The sequence below is a fragment of the Musca autumnalis genome, unplaced genomic scaffold (assembly GCF_047663935.1).
Source record: "Musca autumnalis isolate F117 unplaced genomic scaffold, ASM4766393v1 scaffold_5, whole genome shotgun sequence".
Lineage (NCBI taxonomy): Eukaryota > Metazoa > Arthropoda > Insecta > Diptera > Muscidae > Musca > Musca autumnalis.
This window is the reverse complement of record NW_027412088.1, coordinates 135,108,755-135,129,179: the sequence shown is the minus strand read 5'-3', so window position 1 is coordinate 135,129,179 and position 20,425 is coordinate 135,108,755. Positions and strand designations below refer to the sequence as shown.

General features: G+C 36.1%; 2 protein-coding genes across 3 annotated transcripts in view; one reads left to right on the top strand and one right to left on the bottom strand.

The window, feature by feature from the left end:
• Positions 1-10,371, top strand: part of PCB (Pyruvate carboxylase) — a 38,915-nt gene extending 28,544 nt beyond the window's left edge. The window contains exons 3-9 of one of the 2 annotated variants that reach the window (XM_073988207.1): positions 3,905-4,009; positions 4,080-5,589; positions 6,496-6,543; positions 8,130-8,527; positions 8,582-8,841; positions 8,910-9,939; positions 10,003-10,371. In XM_073988207.1, coding sequence (XP_073844308.1) covers positions 3,911-4,009; positions 4,080-5,589; positions 6,496-6,543; positions 8,130-8,527; positions 8,582-8,841; positions 8,910-9,939; positions 10,003-10,251 — 3,594 coding nt within the window. In that variant the 5' untranslated portion in view covers positions 3,905-3,910 and the 3' untranslated portion in view covers positions 10,252-10,371. The remainder of the gene's footprint in view (positions 1-3,904; positions 4,010-4,079; positions 5,590-6,495; positions 6,544-8,129; positions 8,528-8,581; positions 8,842-8,909; positions 9,940-10,002) is intronic. The other variant, XM_073988208.1, reaches the window with a different exon arrangement.
• A 7,111-nt stretch (positions 10,372-17,482) lies between these two features.
• On the bottom strand, positions 17,483-20,077 carry LOC141387555 (transducin beta-like protein 3). Its single transcript, XM_073957438.1, has 2 exons — positions 19,910-20,077; positions 17,483-19,849 (listed from the first exon to the last, which is right to left on the bottom strand). The coding sequence occupies exons 1-2, from the start codon at positions 19,933-19,935 to the stop codon at positions 17,512-17,514; spliced, it is 2,364 nt and encodes a 787-aa protein (XP_073813539.1). The 5' UTR covers positions 19,936-20,077; the 3' UTR covers positions 17,483-17,511.
• Between the last annotated feature and the right edge of the window lie 348 nt (positions 20,078-20,425).

Sequence of the window (20,425 nt, the reverse complement as noted above, 5' to 3'; positions counted from 1 at the left end):
TACCTTGTGCGTAATTGTTAAGCAGGATAATCACAATTAGAATCATACATGCTAAGATAACCCATCTTCTATAAAGGAAAATATGAAAAAAAAAACAAAAATTTTTCAACCGATTTCGTTGGTTTTTCCCATTTTGTAAAGCCAACTAAATTTCCTACTTGCTAACAGTAAATAATTGTACTGTTAGGTGTCGTTTACGCAGCCTAGAGCACAAGGAAAATCATTTTACTGATTTTTAATGCGTTTTTGTCACACTTAAACCACTATTACTAAGCCATTTGTTAACCGATTTTAAAAATCTATGGCTTGTTCGAAAGGCATTACTCTCCCCTTTATAACGAAAAACAGTGTGTTCAAATCGGTTGTGGAAAAAAGAAGTAATGTACGTTTAAAGTTGAAAATCCAAGAAAGCCCATTTTTCACTACATTTACCGTTATAAAATGAAAAACCGAAGTGACCCAAAGAGACCAAAGCTATTTTCGTCTTCTATGGACTCCCACAAAACCGAATTTGTGCATCAGAAATCCTGCAAAAAAATTTTGTCCACTTTTGTATCATAGTGTTATTAACTTTATTGGTTCATGTTAAACCTCTTTACTTCTATATAAGGGTATTTTTATATATCTTTTTAACGAACTTCTTAACATTGAAAATTCCGTTGTATCTGTTGCATATGTATGTGTTTCTATACAATTGTATACCAACCCAGCAAACACAATGTCGGACGTCCGACGCGTCTGCTCAAAGTCGGAAGTTTTTTCCGACGCTCTGACGAACTTTTCCCCGTCTTCTCTCTCCCTCTCTGAAGGGAATTTTTCTATTTTCTCTCATGCTACTTTGGGAAAATTAAGTGTAAATAAGCAGGGAGAAAAGAATTGTACATTTTTCGCTCGCATATTGTAAATGTGTAATTGTTGATGTGCAGTACGAACGAAAAATTGAGTGCTCGGGTTTTAATTTCTGTATCGGAGAACAAATTTGGTTTATTTTTGTTACGCGTGTTGATGCATGATAGTGTTTAATGGGCCGATTCCGTACAGCGAGTCGTGTCGCGTTGCCAAATGCAATTTTTCGATTCCGTATGGCAATATCGCCTGACGTCGTCAAATATTGTCGCCGAAATGTTAATAATAAAAAAAATAAAAATAACTTGTTATCGACGATTATTATCTATCGCTGTACGTAGTGCATTTTTTAAATTTTGTCACAGAAACGATAGACGACGCGACATGACTCGCCTCGCTGTACGGAATCGGCCCATAAATGTTATTCATAGTGATCAGTTCCATACATATTTCTTTATTTTTATGAAGTTAATGAAAGTAAAGATTTTCTTCGTCAAACTTCAACACTATTACGTGGAAAGTCATATGTTTTATATTTGTATATGGCCAAAGTTAAGTTTCTTAACACTTTTAGGTGTATCAACAATTTTTGCATGTGAAGACATGTATTATTTCATATATGTATTAATAACAATTGTTTTACATACATATTTCACAGATCGTGTTGACAAATTTGTTGTTCTCCACAGTTTGCTTTTCCACCAAGTCGCGTATTTAACACAGCATAAAATGATAATTAAAACCTTTAATGTGTTTATAGTAGATAAACTTTTATAGGATTTGGATATTTCATGAATTAACTGTGTATTTTCAACATATTTTAATAATAAAAACAAATTTTGGTCGAATTCTGGTAAATAAATCAGAAGTTCATACGATAGTTCATCTGACTTCGGTACAAATTCGGTCGGAAAGTCGGCAAATACTTTTGAATTTCATAAGATTTTACTTCCGAATTCGGACCGATATCTATCCGAAAGTCGGTAAATAAATCAGAAATTTACCCGATAGTTCATCAGAGTGCGGACCGAATTCGGTCCGAAAGTCGGGTAAAACATCCGATTTTCATCCGAATTTCGGTCAGAGAACACGTCAACCGCGCCATATGACTTTCGGTCAGAGTTCGGACCGAATTCGGATCCGAACTCGAACGTTTCATCCGACTTTCGGACCGAATTCGGTCCGAACTCTGATGTTTCTTCCGATTTTGGTTTGCTGGGAATAGAAATCGTTCCAAATTGTCATTGCATTGGATAAGCTGCTATATTCATTATAACCATGTTTACCTGTATAAACCAATTTACATCTTTTATGACTGGCACACGTTTCTACTTGTTTTGCAAATACTGTGTTTTTGGCAAACAAGTTCAATAAAAATTCAAAACTTGTTTCAAGTTCAAGTTTAAAAAATAGACACTCAGAAATTTTATACTTGCCAATACCAGATTTTTTGTTGACAAATGCATTGAATATCCAATAGGCGATCGAAAAATAACAACATAGTGGCTCAGTTGTTGAGTGTTGACGAAATTATTCACAAACTTTTCTGCCACCATAACAAAAATTAGTGCCACTATTTTAGTCTGTTATGGAAAAGTATTGTTAATTACCGAAATTAGACAAAAAGTAAGGAACTTACCCCCAGTTTTTGTAACTAATTTTTGTTCGTTCGTCTATATTCGAAATAATTTAAGCATCCATAGCTCTGCCCCCAGATGACATACATACATAATTTTTCGTAGACGCGTTCCATATATAGTAAAGAATTCCTCATTTAAAAATCAGCGCTGTACATTTGCGCTAAGGCGAGTAAATCGATCTACAAAATTTGACAATTCGTGTGAGGAGAATAATTTTTTTTACAAAAACAGGGGGTTAGTCTGACCAAACATTTAATACAAACCATATAATATCTAAAGAAGTTTCCTATTCCAAAGAAAAGACATAATTTAATATAACTAGAATCACGACTACGAGCCACTAATAATTTGCGCATTCTGTGAAGCTTTCTCGTAGCAACCTGCTAAGTACCCATGTGTCTGTCATAAGTCTTGATGGGGTTAAAATATTTTTCTTATTAAACTAATCCAAAGTCCTAAACTTAAATTACTACTGTATTACTAACACACAGTTGGCGAGATTCTGCAATGAGAAATTCGTGTAACCAACATGGGGAGAATTGTTTAAAAAAGACAAACATAAAATTGAACATCCATTTATTGCAATTATAGGATGTAATTTTTGATATTTACCCACGGTATAATAAAAGCAATTTGAAGTTGTTGCTCTTATTTCTATCATTCCAATTAACAATGCCAATATTATTAAAAATCCTTTGTTACCACGCAATTGTTTAACAATTCCATTTGTTGTTGCATAAAATTTGCAGCTATAATAACATTTTCCATACACTACTCGCTCACATTAAATGCTCGAGGTTCGAGGAAATCCACTGACCTACAGACATTCATTTGCCATTCACTCAGCAATTCGATTTTGTAATTCAAACAGCAATGTAAACATTACGAACTTGAAACAGAAAACAGAGTTTCACTGAATCAGTGTGACTTCACCAAAGTAGAACCATAAAGTAAAGTTGTTTTGCAGTTTCTTTCAGAAGCTGAAATTATAGTGTTTTCGGTACATGTATCACAGTGTGTCTTAAATGATTATTTTTAAAATCTGTCTTAAATTCAGTATTAAAATGTTAAGCAAAATCACAAAAACTCATTGACCGCAGTCTAAACATTTAGCCGCAAAGGCTCGTATAGTAAATGAAACCACAGTATAAAACCTTTCAAACGGCTTTATTAAATCTACGTCAGAATAATGAACAAAATGTACAAAATGTTTGCTACCTAAGCTTTAGATAACAGATAACAATACCACGCCAACAGAATCAATATTCCGCAACCACAAAAGCCGCATTGTTGGTTTCAATTTTCACACTTCGTTTATTGCCGTTTTTATTTTTGCAATTAATAAATCAAGACATCAACTGTCACATAATTCCCACAAAAATATAATAATTTAATTGATTTTTTTATACTAATTTCAGTTCAAAATGTTGTTCGGAGCAGCCCAATCGGCCTTTAAAGCATTGCGCCAAACATCACCACGTGTTCGCGTTTATTTGTACAACAAAAATGCCTACTCCACTCAGGTAAGTCCATCAAACCCGCATTGAAAGTTAGGATTTTTTAAGTTTGTTATCACTCTCTTCTTGATTGTAGGTTGAATACAAACCCATTCGCTCCGTGTTGGTGGCCAACCGTGGTGAAATTGCCATTCGTGTTTTCCGTGCCTGTACAGAATTGGGCATTAAGTCGGTAGCTATCTACTCGGAACAGGACAAAATGCACATGCATCGTCAAAAAGCCGACGAATCCTATTTGGTCGGCAAGGGCTTGCCTCCAGTAGAAGCTTACTTAAACATTCCAGAAATCATTCGTGTATGCAAAGAGAATGATGTGGATGCTGTGCATCCCGGTTATGGTTTCCTTTCGGAACGCAGTGATTTCGCCCAGGCTGTCATCGATGCTGGTCTTCGCTTTATTGGCCCCTCACCAAAGGTTGTCCAACAGATGGGTGATAAAGTTGCTGCTCGTATTGCTGCCATCGAAGCTGGTGTACCAATTGTTCCAGGTACAGATGGTCCCGTAACAACAAAAGAAGAAGCCTTGGAATTCTGTAAGAAACATGGCCTGCCAGTTATTTTCAAAGCTGCCTATGGTGGTGGCGGCCGTGGTATGCGTGTCGTGCGTAAAATGGATGAAGTCGAGGAAATGTTTATGAGAGCCAGTTCTGAAGCTAAGGCTGCTTTCGGTAATGGTGCTATGTTCATTGAAAAGTTCATTGAACGTCCCCGTCACATTGAAGTTCAATTGTTGGGAGACAAGGCTGGCAATGTAGTACATTTGTATGAACGTGATTGCTCTGTCCAACGTCGTCACCAAAAAGTTGTTGAAATTGCCCCCGCTCCACGTTTGCCCAAGGAAGTGCGTGACCAGATGACTGAGGCTGCTGTCCGTTTGGCAAAACATGTCGGCTATGAAAATGCCGGTACTGTTGAATTCTTGTGCGATGAGAGTGGTAATTTCTATTTCATTGAAGTCAATGCCCGTTTGCAAGTCGAGCACACCGTCACCGAAGAAATCACCGGCATCGATTTGGTGCAATCTCAAATTCGCGTTGCAGAAGGTATGACTTTGCCTGAATTGGGTTATACTCAAGACAAAATAAAGCCCCGCGGTTATGCCATCCAATGTCGTGTTACCACTGAAGATCCCGCCAATGATTTCCAACCCAGCACTGGCCGTTTGGAAGTCTTCCGTTCTGGCGAAGGTATGGGCATTCGTTTGGACAGTGCCTCCGCATTTGCTGGTGCAATTATTTCGCCATACTATGATTCCCTGCTAGTCAAAATTATCTCACATGCCAGTGACTTGCAAAGTTCCGCCTCGAAAATGAATCGTGCCCTACGTGAATTCCGTATCCGTGGTGTCAAGACTAACATACCATTCCTGTTGAACGTCTTGGAAAATCAGAAATTCCTCCACGGTGTTTTGGATACATACTTTATCGATGAACATCCTCAACTATTCAAATTCCGTGTCTCACAAAATCGTGCTCAAAAGTTGTTGAATTATTTGGGTGAGGTGTTGGTGAATGGACCACAAACACCGTTGGCTACCGGTCTGAAACCAGCTGAAATCAAACCACATATACCATCAGTGCCTTTGGGTAAGTGAGAAAAGTTTCCAGTTTTTGATAAAGACGCCTATCTAAAACCATTTCGGTTCTTATAATGCTAGCTAAAATGCAATAAATATGAAGCATTGAAAAAAGGGATTAACTTTCAGGAAATTTTAAAGTTAGGAAAATTTTGTTGTCATATTTTTTTCAATGGTAGAATGCACTCTGAACATGTGTGAGTTTGTAAGGGAAATAGTTATGATTATCATCGGTGTTATCATTAAAGATGTCCCATAAAAAATTAAGATTAAAAAACGGTGGTAATAGGTATTTTGAATTGGAGGATCAAGATTTTGAGTGAATAAAAAAGTCTATTTGAATCAGAAATAATAACTATATTGCTGTAGCTAGATTTCGTGCAGGTTTGATCAATGGTTATTTGTATTCTATACTGATTTGTTAACTTCAAAGGTAGCGAATTTTGAAGAATTGGGAATTGGGGGTAAATCAGCTTTTAAGGAGTTTTGCTAGGTTTTCACCTGATTTTTTTTTTTTTAATTTTTTAATTGGCATTGGGTCTTATATTGCACTTTTCTTATTATGTGTGATTTTAATTTTAAGCACAAACAATGCGCAAAACGACAAGAACGCTTTTAAACAAAATCTGTTTCAGCTTTTATTTAATGTACTTTTTTTAAATTAACAACCTTTCTTTTCCCTTTGTTTCTTAAATTTGATTTTCGATTTATCTACTTTTATGTGTTTTGCATTTTGTTATTAATCCACGCCTAAACCAAACAAAAAATCCAAACAAAACCACCCAAAATGTTGCATCAAATCATTTCAAAAATCAAATACCGAAAAACGCAAAATAAACTGTTCGATATCATAAAACCCACCATAATGTTGGCACAATGAAATTATCTTCGCCACGTTCTTATGAAAACATTGAAGATTTATCACCCGAGGCTATTGAACGTGAAACACGTGGTGAAGCTAAAGGTATGTTATACGCACAACAACTCCAAAGGTGTTCTAGGAATGTGGATTCAAAGTCTATCTAACAAGGAAGAAGATTTCATTTTTTTCATATTTGGCTTATTGTGGTTGTATGTCGGTATATATATTCGCACTTTGCAACTACATCAAAATTTGTTCATTTTCAATACAATATTTCTATTATATTCTTCTACAATACATACAATACACACTCGATAATCAGAAACTGCCGGTTTCAACATGGCGTTTTGCGATGATGGAAGTGAAAAATTTATATTTCAAACTATCATTCCCAAAAAATAGAAAATTATGATTTTAAAACGGCCAGAGTAGTTTGAACCAATTAGGTATCGAATTGGGTCAATAATGTGATTGGGTTACCCGGTAGGTAATATGCCATGGAACCCATTATAGTACACCACCAACATGAGGGTAGATCCTGGGTTCATATTTCTTAATGGATTACATTTTAACTTTTATTGAATAAAAATGAGTACGATTTAAACGGAATTCCATATTAAAAAATAGGCTATGCTTAGGCCATGTTTATATTATAGCCTTTTGCAGGGTTAACCTTCTTTATGAGGATTTATTTGAAATATAAGCAATGGAATTGGCATTTAAAACCCAGTCGGTTTGTTAAATCCGGTTATATATAAACGGGGTATAAGCAATGGAATTGACATTTGGAACCTAGTGGGCTTGTTAAATCCGGTTATATATAAACATACTATTAGTTTTTTTATACCACTGGGCACTCTATCTCCTCCCCGTTCTACAAACAGGTACAAGATTTTACATTGTAGTTGTCATAAAATGACTTCAAAGTAACCCTCATATATTGGCCTTACTTAGTAGTAGCATGAAAGAAGTTTCACGACGCGATATGCCCAAGTAAATATCCCATCATTTGGACCGTAGATTAGTCCATGCTAGTCGAAATGTACATATATTTGAATTTTCGAGTAACAAGGGCATTGAAATCAAAACTACCCCAAAATCTATATACAGCCAGTTATTCTAAACTCTCTTGAAAAAAATACATAAAGGATATTTCTTGGCTAAACTGATGTTTGATGTCGTTCGTTAAGATAAATTGTAATTCAATATGTGTATTGAAAATCCCATTTTATTGACAATTTCAATTAATGACTTTGAATCCACAAGCATCTATAATTTACTTTTAGTTTTTAAATTCAATATTTATGTTCGTTATGTACATTTATGTTTATATATTTACACACACGTACATACATACGTTCTTGATGTATATTTGTATTATTTAATAACCACAATGTAGATATTATTCCCCCCTTTATTAAATGTTTAGGACCCAAATTTAACAATCCCAACTAACCAAAACAAATATAATACGGGTGAAGGTTCTCAGTATTTTTATAAATCAAAATAAATAAAATCAATGCTAAAGCTTTAATGTATTAAACTTACATACATATGTACATATTATAATAATCTAACAAAATTAAAATAAAACGAAAGACAAAATCTGTCCCATATTTAAAAATCAATTAAGTAACAATGTTTTTGTTTTGGTTCCTCCCTCAATGCCATTTCTTCATGCCACTTAGTTACCGAACCTCCAAAAGGTTTGCGCCACATCTTAACTACTCAAGGACCTGAAGCTTTTGCCAAGGAAGTTCGTTCACGTAAAAATCTCATGTTGATGGACACCACATTCAGAGATGCCCATCAATCGTTGTTGGCCACCAGAGTGCGTTCACACGATTTGCTGAACATCTCACCATATGTTGCCAACAAATTCCACGATTTGTATTCATTGGAAAATTGGGGTGGTGCCACCTTCGATGTCGCCTTGCGTTTCCTTCACGAATGCCCATGGGAACGTTTGGAAGAAATGCGTAATTTGATCCCCAATATCCCATTCCAAATGTTGTTGAGAGGTGCCAATGCTGTTGGTTACACCAACTACCCGGATAATGTTGTTTTCAAATTCTGTGAATTGGCTGTAAGTATTGACATACACTCAATGAATTCTAATAACCAAGATTGTTCCAAATAGGTGCAAACCGGTATGGATATCTTCCGTGTCTTCGATTCCTTGAATTATTTGCCCAACTTGATTTTGGGTATGGAAGCTGCTGGCAAAGCCGGTGGTGTTGTTGAAGCTGCCATTTCTTATACCGGTGATGTCAGTGACCCCAAACGCACCAAATATGACCTCAAATACTATACCAATTTGGCTGATGAGTTAGTCAAGGCCGGTACTCATGTACTGTGTATTAAGGATATGGCTGGGCTATTGAAACCTCAAGCTGCCAAGTAAATTGAAAAAGAATTTTTATATATACCATAGATTGAGATTAACTCAACACTTATTCTCTCCACAGGTTATTGATTTCCGCCATTCGTGACAGACATCCCGATGTTCCAATCCACATTCACACCCACGATACCTCTGGTGCTGGTGTTGCATCTATGTTGGCTTGTGCCGAAGCTGGAGCTGATGTTGTCGATGTTGCCGTTGACTCCATGTCAGGCATGACCTCTCAGCCCTCAATGGGTGCCGTTGTTGCCTCTCTGCAAGGAACTCCCTTGGATACCAAATTCGAATTGAGTGATGTATCTGAATACTCTGCCTATTGGGAACAAACCCGTACCCTATATGCACCTTTCGAATGTACCACCACCATGAAATCTGGCAACGCTGATGTATACATGAACGAAATTCCCGGTGGTCAATACACCAATTTGCAGTTCCAAGCCTTCTCCTTGGGTTTGGGCGATTTCTTCGAGGATGTCAAGAAGGCCTACAGAGAAGCTAATTTGTTGCTGGGTGATATCATTAAGGTCACTCCATCGTCAAAGGTTGTTGGTGATTTGGCTCAATTTATGGTGCAAAATAAGTTGACCGCCGATGAAGTTTTAGAAAAGGCCGAAGAATTGTCATTCCCCAAGTCGGTTGTTGAATTCCTTCAAGGTTCCATAGGTATTCCTCATGGTGGCTTCCCAGAGCCTCTGCGCTCTCGTGTCCTTAAGGATATGCCACGCATTGAGGGCCGCCCTGGAGAGAATTTAGCACCCTTGGACTTTGACAAATTGAAGAAGGACCTTAAAGAAAGCCATCCTCACATTACTGAACGTGATGTCATGTCGGCTGCCTTATATCCCGCTGTAACCGAAGAATATTTGCACTTCCGTGAAGCCTATGGCCCCGTCGACAAATTAGATACACGCATTTTCCTAACTGGACCAAAGGTTGGAGAAGAATTCGAAGTTAATCTCGAAAAAGGTAAGACAATCAGTTTGAAGACATTGGCCATGGCCGAGGACTTGACACCTAACGGTGAACGCGAAGTCTTCTTCGAAATGAACGGTCAATTGCGTTCCGTATTGATTCGTGACAAGGAAGCTGTTAAGGTAAGAAACATTGTCTCAATGTCAAAGATTTCGATTACCACTCATGTTAAACATTTGTTGTAGGAATTGCACATCCACCCTAAGGCTTCCAAGAGTAATAAGAACGAAGTTGGTGCTCCCATGCCCGGTACTGTGATCGATGTCCGCGTCAAGGAAGGCGACCATGTAGAAAAGGGCCAACCCTTGGTTGTTTTGTCTGCCATGAAAATGGAAATGGTTGTGCAAGCTCCCAAGGCTGGTGTTGTTAAAAAGATGGAAATCAACAACGGCATGAAACTGGAGGGCGATGATTTGTTGATGACTATTGAATAGACTGATTCTGTCTAACGAATTATCATCTCAACTCTCTCTCTATCTCCCTTAGAAGTAGTTTTATAAACGCTAAAAACAAAGCAACAACTACCCTCACTTATATATTAAAAAAGAAGAAAACAATTGTGAGCATTATTTTAGATATATTTACAATCGACATGAAAAGAACAAATGTTCTCTATAGAGAATCCACGTGTTCAAACCAGTGATAGTTGTTATAAAGACAAAATAAAAAAAAACAAAAAGCCAACCAATCGAAAAGTTCAAAAATGAAACAAAGCGACGAAACATCAATTGTAATACATACATTATATACACCATACATACATACATATTTATAATTAAGCTTAAAACGATAATATGTACTATCAACCTTCTGTGTAACCTCCATTGCATATTCATGTTCAAGTGTTTGCTTTGTTACTTTATTATCCTTTCTGTGTTATATGGTTATCGATTGTCCCACTTTTACTTGTCTCTTAGCGGAATGCGCACAAAACGCAGTTTGTAAGTTTGTAATTATATTAATTATTATTATTACTTATATTATTATTTTTTTATAATTTTGTTTCCTCTGTTTTTATTATAACGATTTGTTATCCTTGCTGTTAAGAGCTATAGAAAATATTGTATATTCTTTTAACGTTCATTTTTTGTATCAACTTTAATTTAGTGAATGTTTTTATTTTTGTACTATTTCAAGTTCATACCAGCAATTCCTGTTGTTAGATTCGTTAAAACCATGTTTTCCTTTTATGAAAAAATCCATTTAATCATAACCGTTAAACTTTGAAAATAAATATACAAACAAAAAATGTTTTTTTAATTTTCTTTTTTTGACGGCTTACACAAGAAAAGTCGTGGGTATGAAACTCTGACAAGACACCATCACGGTTTTCAGCGTCTTAGATAGGTTCTACCAGAGTATAATAGATGTTTACGTAGTTTTTGTAATTTAGTCATCACACCAACCAAGATGAACTAAAGAGAATTAGAACCGGAGAACCTTTTCGGTCCATTGTTATAATCCAAAAACAAAGCCACAACTCGTCAAACAAAAATAACGCTTTACAAAACACTGATACTACCCGTGCTGATGTATGGTTCCGAAGCCAGGGTACTTGCGCAAGCAGATTAGGCAGTGCTTGGCGTGTTTGAGAGAAAAATTCTTCGAAAGATCTACGGACCGATCTGCGTTGACGGTGAATATCGACGTCGTATGAACCACGAGCTGTATCTGCTATACAAGGATATCAATATGGTTAAACGTATCGAGATGCAGCGATTGCGTTGGCTAGGCCATATAATAAGAATGAGCGATGATGAACCCGCTAAAAAGGCGTATAAATTCGAGCCACATGGCGGTGCACGCAGAATTGGCAGGCCAAAGAATAGATGGCGCAAACAAGTGGATGATGAGATGACAAGGCGCGGCATTCCAAAAAGCGAAGCACGAAACAGAGAGAATTGGAGATCTTTTCTTAGTTCGGTCTATGGAAAACAAATGTTCTGTAATGGGCCAGCTAAGTAAGTAAGTTATAATCCATTTTGTTAGAGGAGAAAAAGAAAAGTACTCGCAAAAGAATAGAATAAAAAGCGAAAGGAAGCGGTGTTAATAGAAGTTTAAGAAGGTTTCATGATGGTATTAATTCATTGGAGATCTCAGCACGCCTACATCAAAGGAAAATCAGAGGAAACCGCCCTACATGAGGAGGAAATTAATGAAATAAAAATGGGGAATTCAAACGTTACGCTGGCGACTTTTCTCGACATCGAAAGGGACCTTCAATAATGTGAAGTTTAATTCCATCCATACTGCTCTCAGCAACACAGGCATTTCCTCTATCCTTGTGGAATGGATTAATGAGATGCTGCACTCCTGTCGATAACTGAAATTCTTGTGTGCTTCGACCGGCTGAAAACTAAGGTGGATGCCTATGTGATGATGTGCGATGATGTGTACTCCTGCTAAGTGGTACATTTTTGCAAAATGCAGGTCATGACAATAGTTAACCCAGATAAGTTATAAATTGTATTAATCATAAGGAAAAGCAAAAATCCCAATTTCCTGCCTACAGTTTTGAACGGAGTTGCATTGGCACTTTCTCTAGATACAAAATACCTTAGTACAAAATCGTCTACCACCGTTTGACATTGAAAAGGAATATCGAGGAGCGGACGAAGAAGAAATCAATTGGGGACTGAGACCACAAGTCATACACTCACTCTATGTAACCGTTGTCCTACCCATCTTAACCTAACTCCGGCAGCCATAAACGTAATCCTGGATCTCCAACCTTTGGACATCTTAATCCAGTTTCAAACTGCGAAGACGTCTTTTAGACTTCGAGTCAGGATCATGGCGAACTTCGGACATGCGAAAGTCTTGAAATAAATCGATATATTATATGCCCATCTCATTCATGTATGACCCTTATCCGTTATTTTTCCTAGTAGGGACACATGGGCTAAAGTAGTTCTCCTCTGGATGGAGAAAGGCAATAACTAAGCTTAGTGATAGCTGCAGCGTCTTTCAGGCAGAGCTTCTTGCCATTGGGAAAGCAGCAAAATTGGTGAAGGGGTTTAAAAGTACTATATATGTATGCCGATGGTCAGGCGGATCTTTAGGCTCTCAAATCTTGGATCATAAACTCTCGAGCTATTCTTGATTACAGGAAAGCTCTGCACGATATACCCAATATCGATTAACTTTGTTGAGTTTCGGGTCATATAATATATAGTCCAGTCAAAATAGACATTGAAATAGCAAAAATTCCCACAAAGCTGAATTTTGGTGGAGAGCTAGGGTTTGCCATTAGAAGCAACGTCCTAAAAGTCCCCATCGATCCCATGTGTGCAAAAAAAATTATTCGGGGTCAAAGGTCAAAATTTAAGGGTTTTTAGGTTTTCGGATTTATTTTTTGAAAACGGTTGATCTAATCAAAAAGTGACTAAAGTAAATATTGTAGACAGAAAAATTATCTACAAGTTTGACATTTATAATTTTTTTCCTAGAAGGAACCATTCTTGAGATATAGCTGTTCTAAAAAACACATGATTTGTATGTACTTATAAGGGAAATATGCACATATTCAGACGAACCGGCTAAAATAAGCGAAATAATCGGGTCTGTCCCCCAAAAAATATATATTTTCTTGAAGAGCGAAATTGTAGCTATCTTCTAAAAAAAATTCCAACAAAATCGGAGTGTGTTTAGTAGAGTTATTCAATGTTAGAGCCATTTTATGCAAAAATAGCCCATTTAACCCACATGTATAATCGAAAGCCCAACGGGAACGACCCCAACGAAAACTCTCCGATTTTTTTCAAATTTTGTCCGAAGGTAGGGTTTGTTGCGCTGATTACGAAAATGTATAATTTTCAACGGTTGCGGATCCGGTTCGCCGGTTATTCGACCCGAAAGGCCAAATTTAAAAACCGGGTTAGACCCGGTTCTACTGAACCGATTACTGCAAAGTGGATATCGTTTGAAAGCTTACGGAAGTATCTAACACATAGTGTCGTTACTTTAACCGGTTCTCCTCAAAATGTACTTACGCGGCTAATTCTTTATTTGACCTTTAGATCACGATATCTCAAAAATGGTAAGTCTTTTTTAAGAATCATAAAGACCAATCTTGTAGACAATTATTGAATCTACAACTTTTACTTTAGCCGGCTTGTGCTAAGTCTTACCGTTTTTGAGAAAAATTAAAAAAAACTGAATAATGCCTCCAAAAATGACCTTTGACCCCGAATAACTTGTTTTGCACACATGGGATCGATGGGGACTTTTAGGACGTTGCTTCTAATGGCTAACCCTAGCTCTCCACCAAAATTCAGCTTTGTGGGAATTTTTGCTATTTCCCCCTTATACGCATGTCTATTTTGACCGGACTAATAATGGGAATTCCAGATGAATTAGCTCGTGGTGGCTTTAAGTCTACCGACCTACCAGTTAATGAAACTGTCCAGCCATCGGCAAACTTCGTGAGATCTACAGCAAGAAGGCACTTCAAAGATGGCTCTTGGAAGACATTCAACATATTACGAGTCATTCGGGTATGTGATGAAAATCGAATCGACTCGATTTGCAGAATCGAAATGGTATATAATCGGAGTGCCGCTGATAATACATATAGTTTTGCTTCGCAAACGGCCCTTATTTGAATAATATTTTTAAAATCCATTTTCAATTTCATTAAAATATTCACCAAAATTAGAGATATACGATTTCGATTTATGGCAAAACGAGTCGAATCGTTTTCCATCACATATCTGATTGTAAAGTGAGATCTCTTCAAAATAAATTGATCTATGCGAAGATGCATTGTTTCTACATTGCAACTGCGAATGCATCAGAAAAAATTATACAATTTTGCCTTTTTACTGCGTTAAAAATGCGCAATTGTTGCGTTTTGAAATACATAGCTTCGCAGTTATATGACGATACTTATGACATTTGCAAAGCAACTGACGTTTTGTCAGCTACTTTCAAACATTTACTTTGTAAGTGCCCCCAGTTGCAAACAAGAAGACAACGAATATTAGGTAAATATAAAATAGATACACTCACCTTCCTATCTAACATGAGACCAATTATCCTTTTTAACTCCAACACCTATTATGGCAATGGTAGAACAAATATAAGGTAAAGTTAATACTACAACAAATACAACTCGAACAACAACCACAAAGGAATTTGTTTTTGTTTGTAACGTTACTGCCAGTTGTATTTGTAAACAAAACAAGGAAATGTCTATAAATTATTGGAAGTTAAAAAACTAATAATTTTTCACATTTGGTTGAATATTTTGGAAAACATGAATGAAAATTCGTTACATTTTCAATTTTATTGTTTCCACATCATTCCACTAAATGCATAAATTCTCGCAGAAAGTAGAATTCTTGCAGAAAAGTTTGGGGTCGCTGGAAATTCATAGAAAAAGGAGAAGCTGTTTCAATGTTTTGTTTTAGAAATCAAAGAAGCACATGTTTATTAGGGCTTTATTTTTTTAAATTTTAACAAAATACCCCACATATTAAGTGTGTCTGCGTACTCGATAATTTGTAATAATTATCACAAATTATTACTGAATGTTGTTTTTTTACACAAATGTTCAGTAAAAGAGAATGAATTGAGAAACTTGTTTTGAAATTTTTACTACTGAGAACTTATAATTTTTACTGAAGGAATTTTGTTCAGTAATAGCCCGTTTCCACGGTACGTCGTTCGTTCTCTATTCGTTGTTCGACCCATAACTACGAATAAATTACTTAATTCCCCACACAAAATTCTATGAACGAACGACGATTTTTCTACGTTGTTCGATTAGAAATACTCTCCGAACGACGAATAAGTATGTTCCATCCCTAACAAATGAGAGAATTTATCGAAAAACTTAATTATGACATGTCTAAATTCAAAATAGAAAAATTTGTTGAAAACACAAAAATTGTTAGAAAAAAGAAAAAAGATGAATGAAAATTAATGAACAAAACATTTTATATAGATGCAGAAAAAAGCTGATTGTGTTTCCTTTTTAATTCCACACACATTTCTTGTCCATTAGTTCAAAATCGCGTAAAAAATCAGAAACAAAACGGAAACAAATAACTGAAAGTCTGTATACACAAACATTGTTTTGGCATGTCTCTCTCTCTCTTTAATTTTGAAAATAGAAACATTGATAGATAGAAATATATTGAAAATATATTGAAAATACAAAATTATTCAGAATTTATGGAAAAAATGAATGAAATGTGTGTAGTTAAATATAGAAGATACATTTGAAGTAAAGTCTATTGCTTTTCCTATTCATTTAATGTATATTTTATGTGTTTTCGGTTCAAATTATCCTGAAAATAGGGAAACAAAAATGAAGGAAATTTTGTTTATGTTTCTGTTAATTACGAATGGTGTCGTGGAAACGGGTTGATTCGTGTACGTCGTTCGACTGGCGAACAACGTAATTGAAACGCCCGTGTGAACATGACATAACATTTTGTAGCTTCATGCAGTTGTCAGAAGTTTAAAATATTCAAATATCATAATCGTAAATATTAATCAAATTGAAAATTTTTACTGAATGTTGTCTTTTTACTTTTTTAATTTGTTCCTTTGAAAGAGTATAAAATGCTTTACTCTCTAAAAAGAAGTTACTGAGTAATATTTACTGAGAAAGTATAAGGACAAACCTATTAACAAACGTTGTATCGCCTCTACAAGCGGGGATTTAGTGCGCGGCTTATCGTTCGAACTTGGAGGAGGTTACATACCATTGATATGAAGAAGTCTTTCTGGGAAATGTTTTTTTTCCGAATGATATATTTATTTTTTTTAAAAAAATATATGTCCCCAATGTACATCGAAATAGAAATAAATGTATAAAATGTCATATGAAATTTGACACTAACGTTACAACCCAGTTCAGTCAGCTGTGTATTGCTGCTACCTTTTCTTATTCTACCATGTATTATGGCTTGGAAAGGTACATAATTTTTAAATTTGTGCAAAGACATAAATACAACTAAGACTAGACAAAATGCATGCAACAAAAAAATGTTTACGAAACTTTGTATAGAAACATTACCCTTAACAGGTTGCAGTTAATTCAAAATCGCAACCAAGGAGGAACATTTCATGTAATGGTATCAGAAAAGAAATTTATGTATTCAAGGATCTATTCAAGAATAATTCTATGTCAATTGGATCGGTAAATTCGGTTAAATACGTAAAAATGTATAAAAGAAAAAAATGTTATATCACCATATCGTGATATAACATTATGTTAAATTCAAAAGCCATTTACTGAAGAATGATAGCAAAGAAAATGTCTTATCTTGTTGTATTTATGTCTTTGATTTGTGTTGCACTTTTTTTCCAAAAATAGTAAATAAGTTCTGGAATAGAGGTTATGAATCACTCTGAATATGACAGATAATCGAAAAATTAATAGTATACCCCCTGCTTTTGTAACAAATTTTCGTTCGTTCGTCTATATTTTTTAATAATTTAGGCATCCATAGCTCTGCCCCCAAATGACATGCAGAACTTATTTTTTGTAGATGCGTAACATATTTAGTAAAGAATTCCTCATTTAAAAATCAGCTCTCTATATTTGCGCTAAGGCGAGTAAATCGATCTACAAGAATTGACAATTCGTGTGAGAAGAATAATTTTTACAAAAACAGAGGGTTAATGGCCTTAAAGCATACAGAAAATCACTACGTTGTTCATGTAAAAATACAACATTTTATTTAAATATTTTGTACAATAAAGTCTAAGAAATTTAGCTCCTTACTTAGTTCTGTGACACGCTTGAAATGTCGCTGTACATACGGTGTAACTACTTCCACCAGATTTTTGGCGTTTAGTGAACGTTGTAATGATGGTTCAACCAACATCTCCTTCAGTAGGTGATGCAGCACAACATTGGAAACATGTGAGTAGCGAGCATTACAACTCCATACCTTAACATGATCCAATAATATTAGTTTCCGATCATTGTTTAATTGTGTTATTAATTCGCCAATAGACGCATGCTCACGCTTCTGTATAAATTGATTTAGAATATTATAAGTTACGCGAGGTTTGCCCAATTTCAAAGCTAAAATAAATGCCTTCTTCAAATTCTTATTTTGGTGCAACAGCGTTTGTAATGATTGTTCCTCCAACAATTCCGCTTGTCGTTTATCAATTTCAGAATTTTTGCATTCTTCCGTTACATCTTTCCATTTGATAAGTTTGGAATCAGCTGCAGCACTAAAGAAATACTTTTGCGTCTTTGAAGCAACCGCCAGAGACCACACACGATCATCATGTTCGTCCAGAGTTTGAACACAGGCATTTGTTTTAATATTCCATACTTTGAGCAGGCCATCGGAACCTGAAGATACGATATATTTACCATGATCAATAAATTCAGCTCTCAGAACAGTGGCAGTTTGTTCCAGACGTTTGAGGCACGATAAATTCGACAAGGACCACAATCGCAAACTACAATCAGAAGAAGTTGTCAAAACGATTTGATCAGTCGGTGAGAATCTAACACTCCAAACGCCACGCGTATGGCCTCGTAATGTGCCAATAATGCTGTGAGAATCAGCTGACCACAATTTGGCAGTTTTATCCTGAGAAGCAGTTGCTATAATTTTGTTATTAGGCGAAAACGACACACTGTTCACTTCTTTATCGTGGGCCAGCGCAGCATACTTTATAAGAAATTCATATTCCTCTTGTTTGGGTTTTGTTTTGAGGGACCACACCTTCATGCTGCCACTTTGACATACTGATGCAAAAATATTGCTACAATTAAATCCGAAGCTGATACAGCCGATAGTTGCCGTGTGACTACTGGTATTCTTGGCCAAACATTTCAAGGTTGCATTCTCCTTGTCCAAAGTCCATAGGAAAATGCTGTAATCCTTACCAGCAGACAGCAGTAAATTACTTGATCCGGGTGATGATAGTGTCATCACAGTATCTTTGTGACCCACAATGATGTTACAATTCATGTCATTCTCAATGTCATACAATTTGATGTGTTTGCTGTTCGTGGCTACAGCCAAAAACTGCTCCGTTTCGCCCAAAAAGCAAACATCCAAAATTTCATCATTAAATCCAATCAGATGTTTGAAACATTTTAGTTTTGGCTCTATCTCAAAAATTAATATGTTGTGATCCGTTGTTACCACCGCCAATTGTTTATTCTGGGAATTGTGCAGCAATGTGTTCAATTCGAACTCTTCCTCTTGACGTTCTAAAAGCACGGTTATTTTACCTGATGTACAGTTGATTTGCTTAAGGTTTCCATTCAGTCCAGCAACAATTGCATTAATGGGATCCTTATAAAAAACGCCTACTATCTCTTCGTACAACGGCACCACTTTCAGTTGTTTACCATCGGCTAAGCTCCAAACTATTAGCACTTTGTCCCTACTCACCGACACTAGATGTTGGCACTCCACAGTGCTGTCCGAGAAGTCAAAGTCCGTAACTTGGGATAAATGTCCTTTCATTTTAGCTTCCAATTCCTTGCTCTCAAAATTCCACTTGTAAATTGCATTATCAGCCCCAGCAGCAAATATTTCTTTTTTACCAGGATTTGGATGAAATTGTACCAAATTCGCAGGCCCAGTAAATTCTTTCAAGGCGCACAAACATCTGCTATTCTCGTAATCCCATATTCTTAGCGTCGAGTCGGCTCCACTTGTACAAACTAGTTTCGCATCAGCACTGAAGGCTACCTTAACTACAGGTCCTTTGTGTTGACTTTTCCATAATTTTTCAACTTTGCCAGTTGGCAGGTGCCACAACCGAACCAAGCTACTGCGATGTACTGTGACCATATATTCTTGATTCGACGATAAATCAAAGCTGTAGATGGTATCGTCATTCTCTTCTTCCTCAGCACCCGTGTTAATTCGATCCCCATCCTCATTGTAGTTCAAACCATAAGACCGATTTACCAGACCAGTTTGGACATCTACTTTGGTTATTTCTGATCCATTTAAGCAGAAAATCCATTTACCATCCTTACTCCATGCCACATCTCCGCCAGCATAAAAATTGGCATAACGCGCCTGAACGGCAAAACTGTGCAAAGACAAACCACATTAAAACTTTTCGATTTTTCGAATTCTTACGTTTTCTAACCTTTTTTCGTTGATATTTAATGCCATTTTTGTAAATTTTTCATTAAAAATATATCTTTCTGCTAGAACAAGATCTTCAGATCTTCTCAACGTAAAAATGTAAATAAAAGAACATGTGCAAGCCTGTTGAGAACGTTGCCAGATAGAGGAATTTTAGTCTGTGGTGGTAGGCAATCTAGTTCATAGTTCACTGTCCTAGTTCAAAAAAGTATGAGTAACAAACTAATCCTTGGTTTACATTTACGAAATCCACTCGATTTCAACTGTCAATCCCTATGTCGAAGGTCACACTAGAGTGATTTCATTGAAACTTTTAGGTATTTATAGATCTAGTTGCCCACTACAGCAACTTCATGATATCAATCTATTGTGGAACTCGACCCTTGTTTTCATAAAATTGTTTCACTGAAACACTCTAGTGTGACCCTCGACTTTGCGTATACGTCAAACGAAAACTCATCTGAAATCCATTGGATTTCATTTGACGCTTAAAACTATGTTTACATTTACGCAATCC

What these genes read in the sequence shown, in the direction of transcription:
- LOC141387555 (XM_073957438.1), bottom strand. Translation starts at nt 19,935, where the DNA reads ATGGCATTAAATATCAACGAAAAAAG. An exon ending in TTAAATATCAACGAAAAAAG is followed by an intron (nt 19,850 to 19,909) that starts GTTAGAAAACGT and finishes GTCTTTGCACAG; the next exon opens with TTTTGCCGTTCAGGCGCGTT.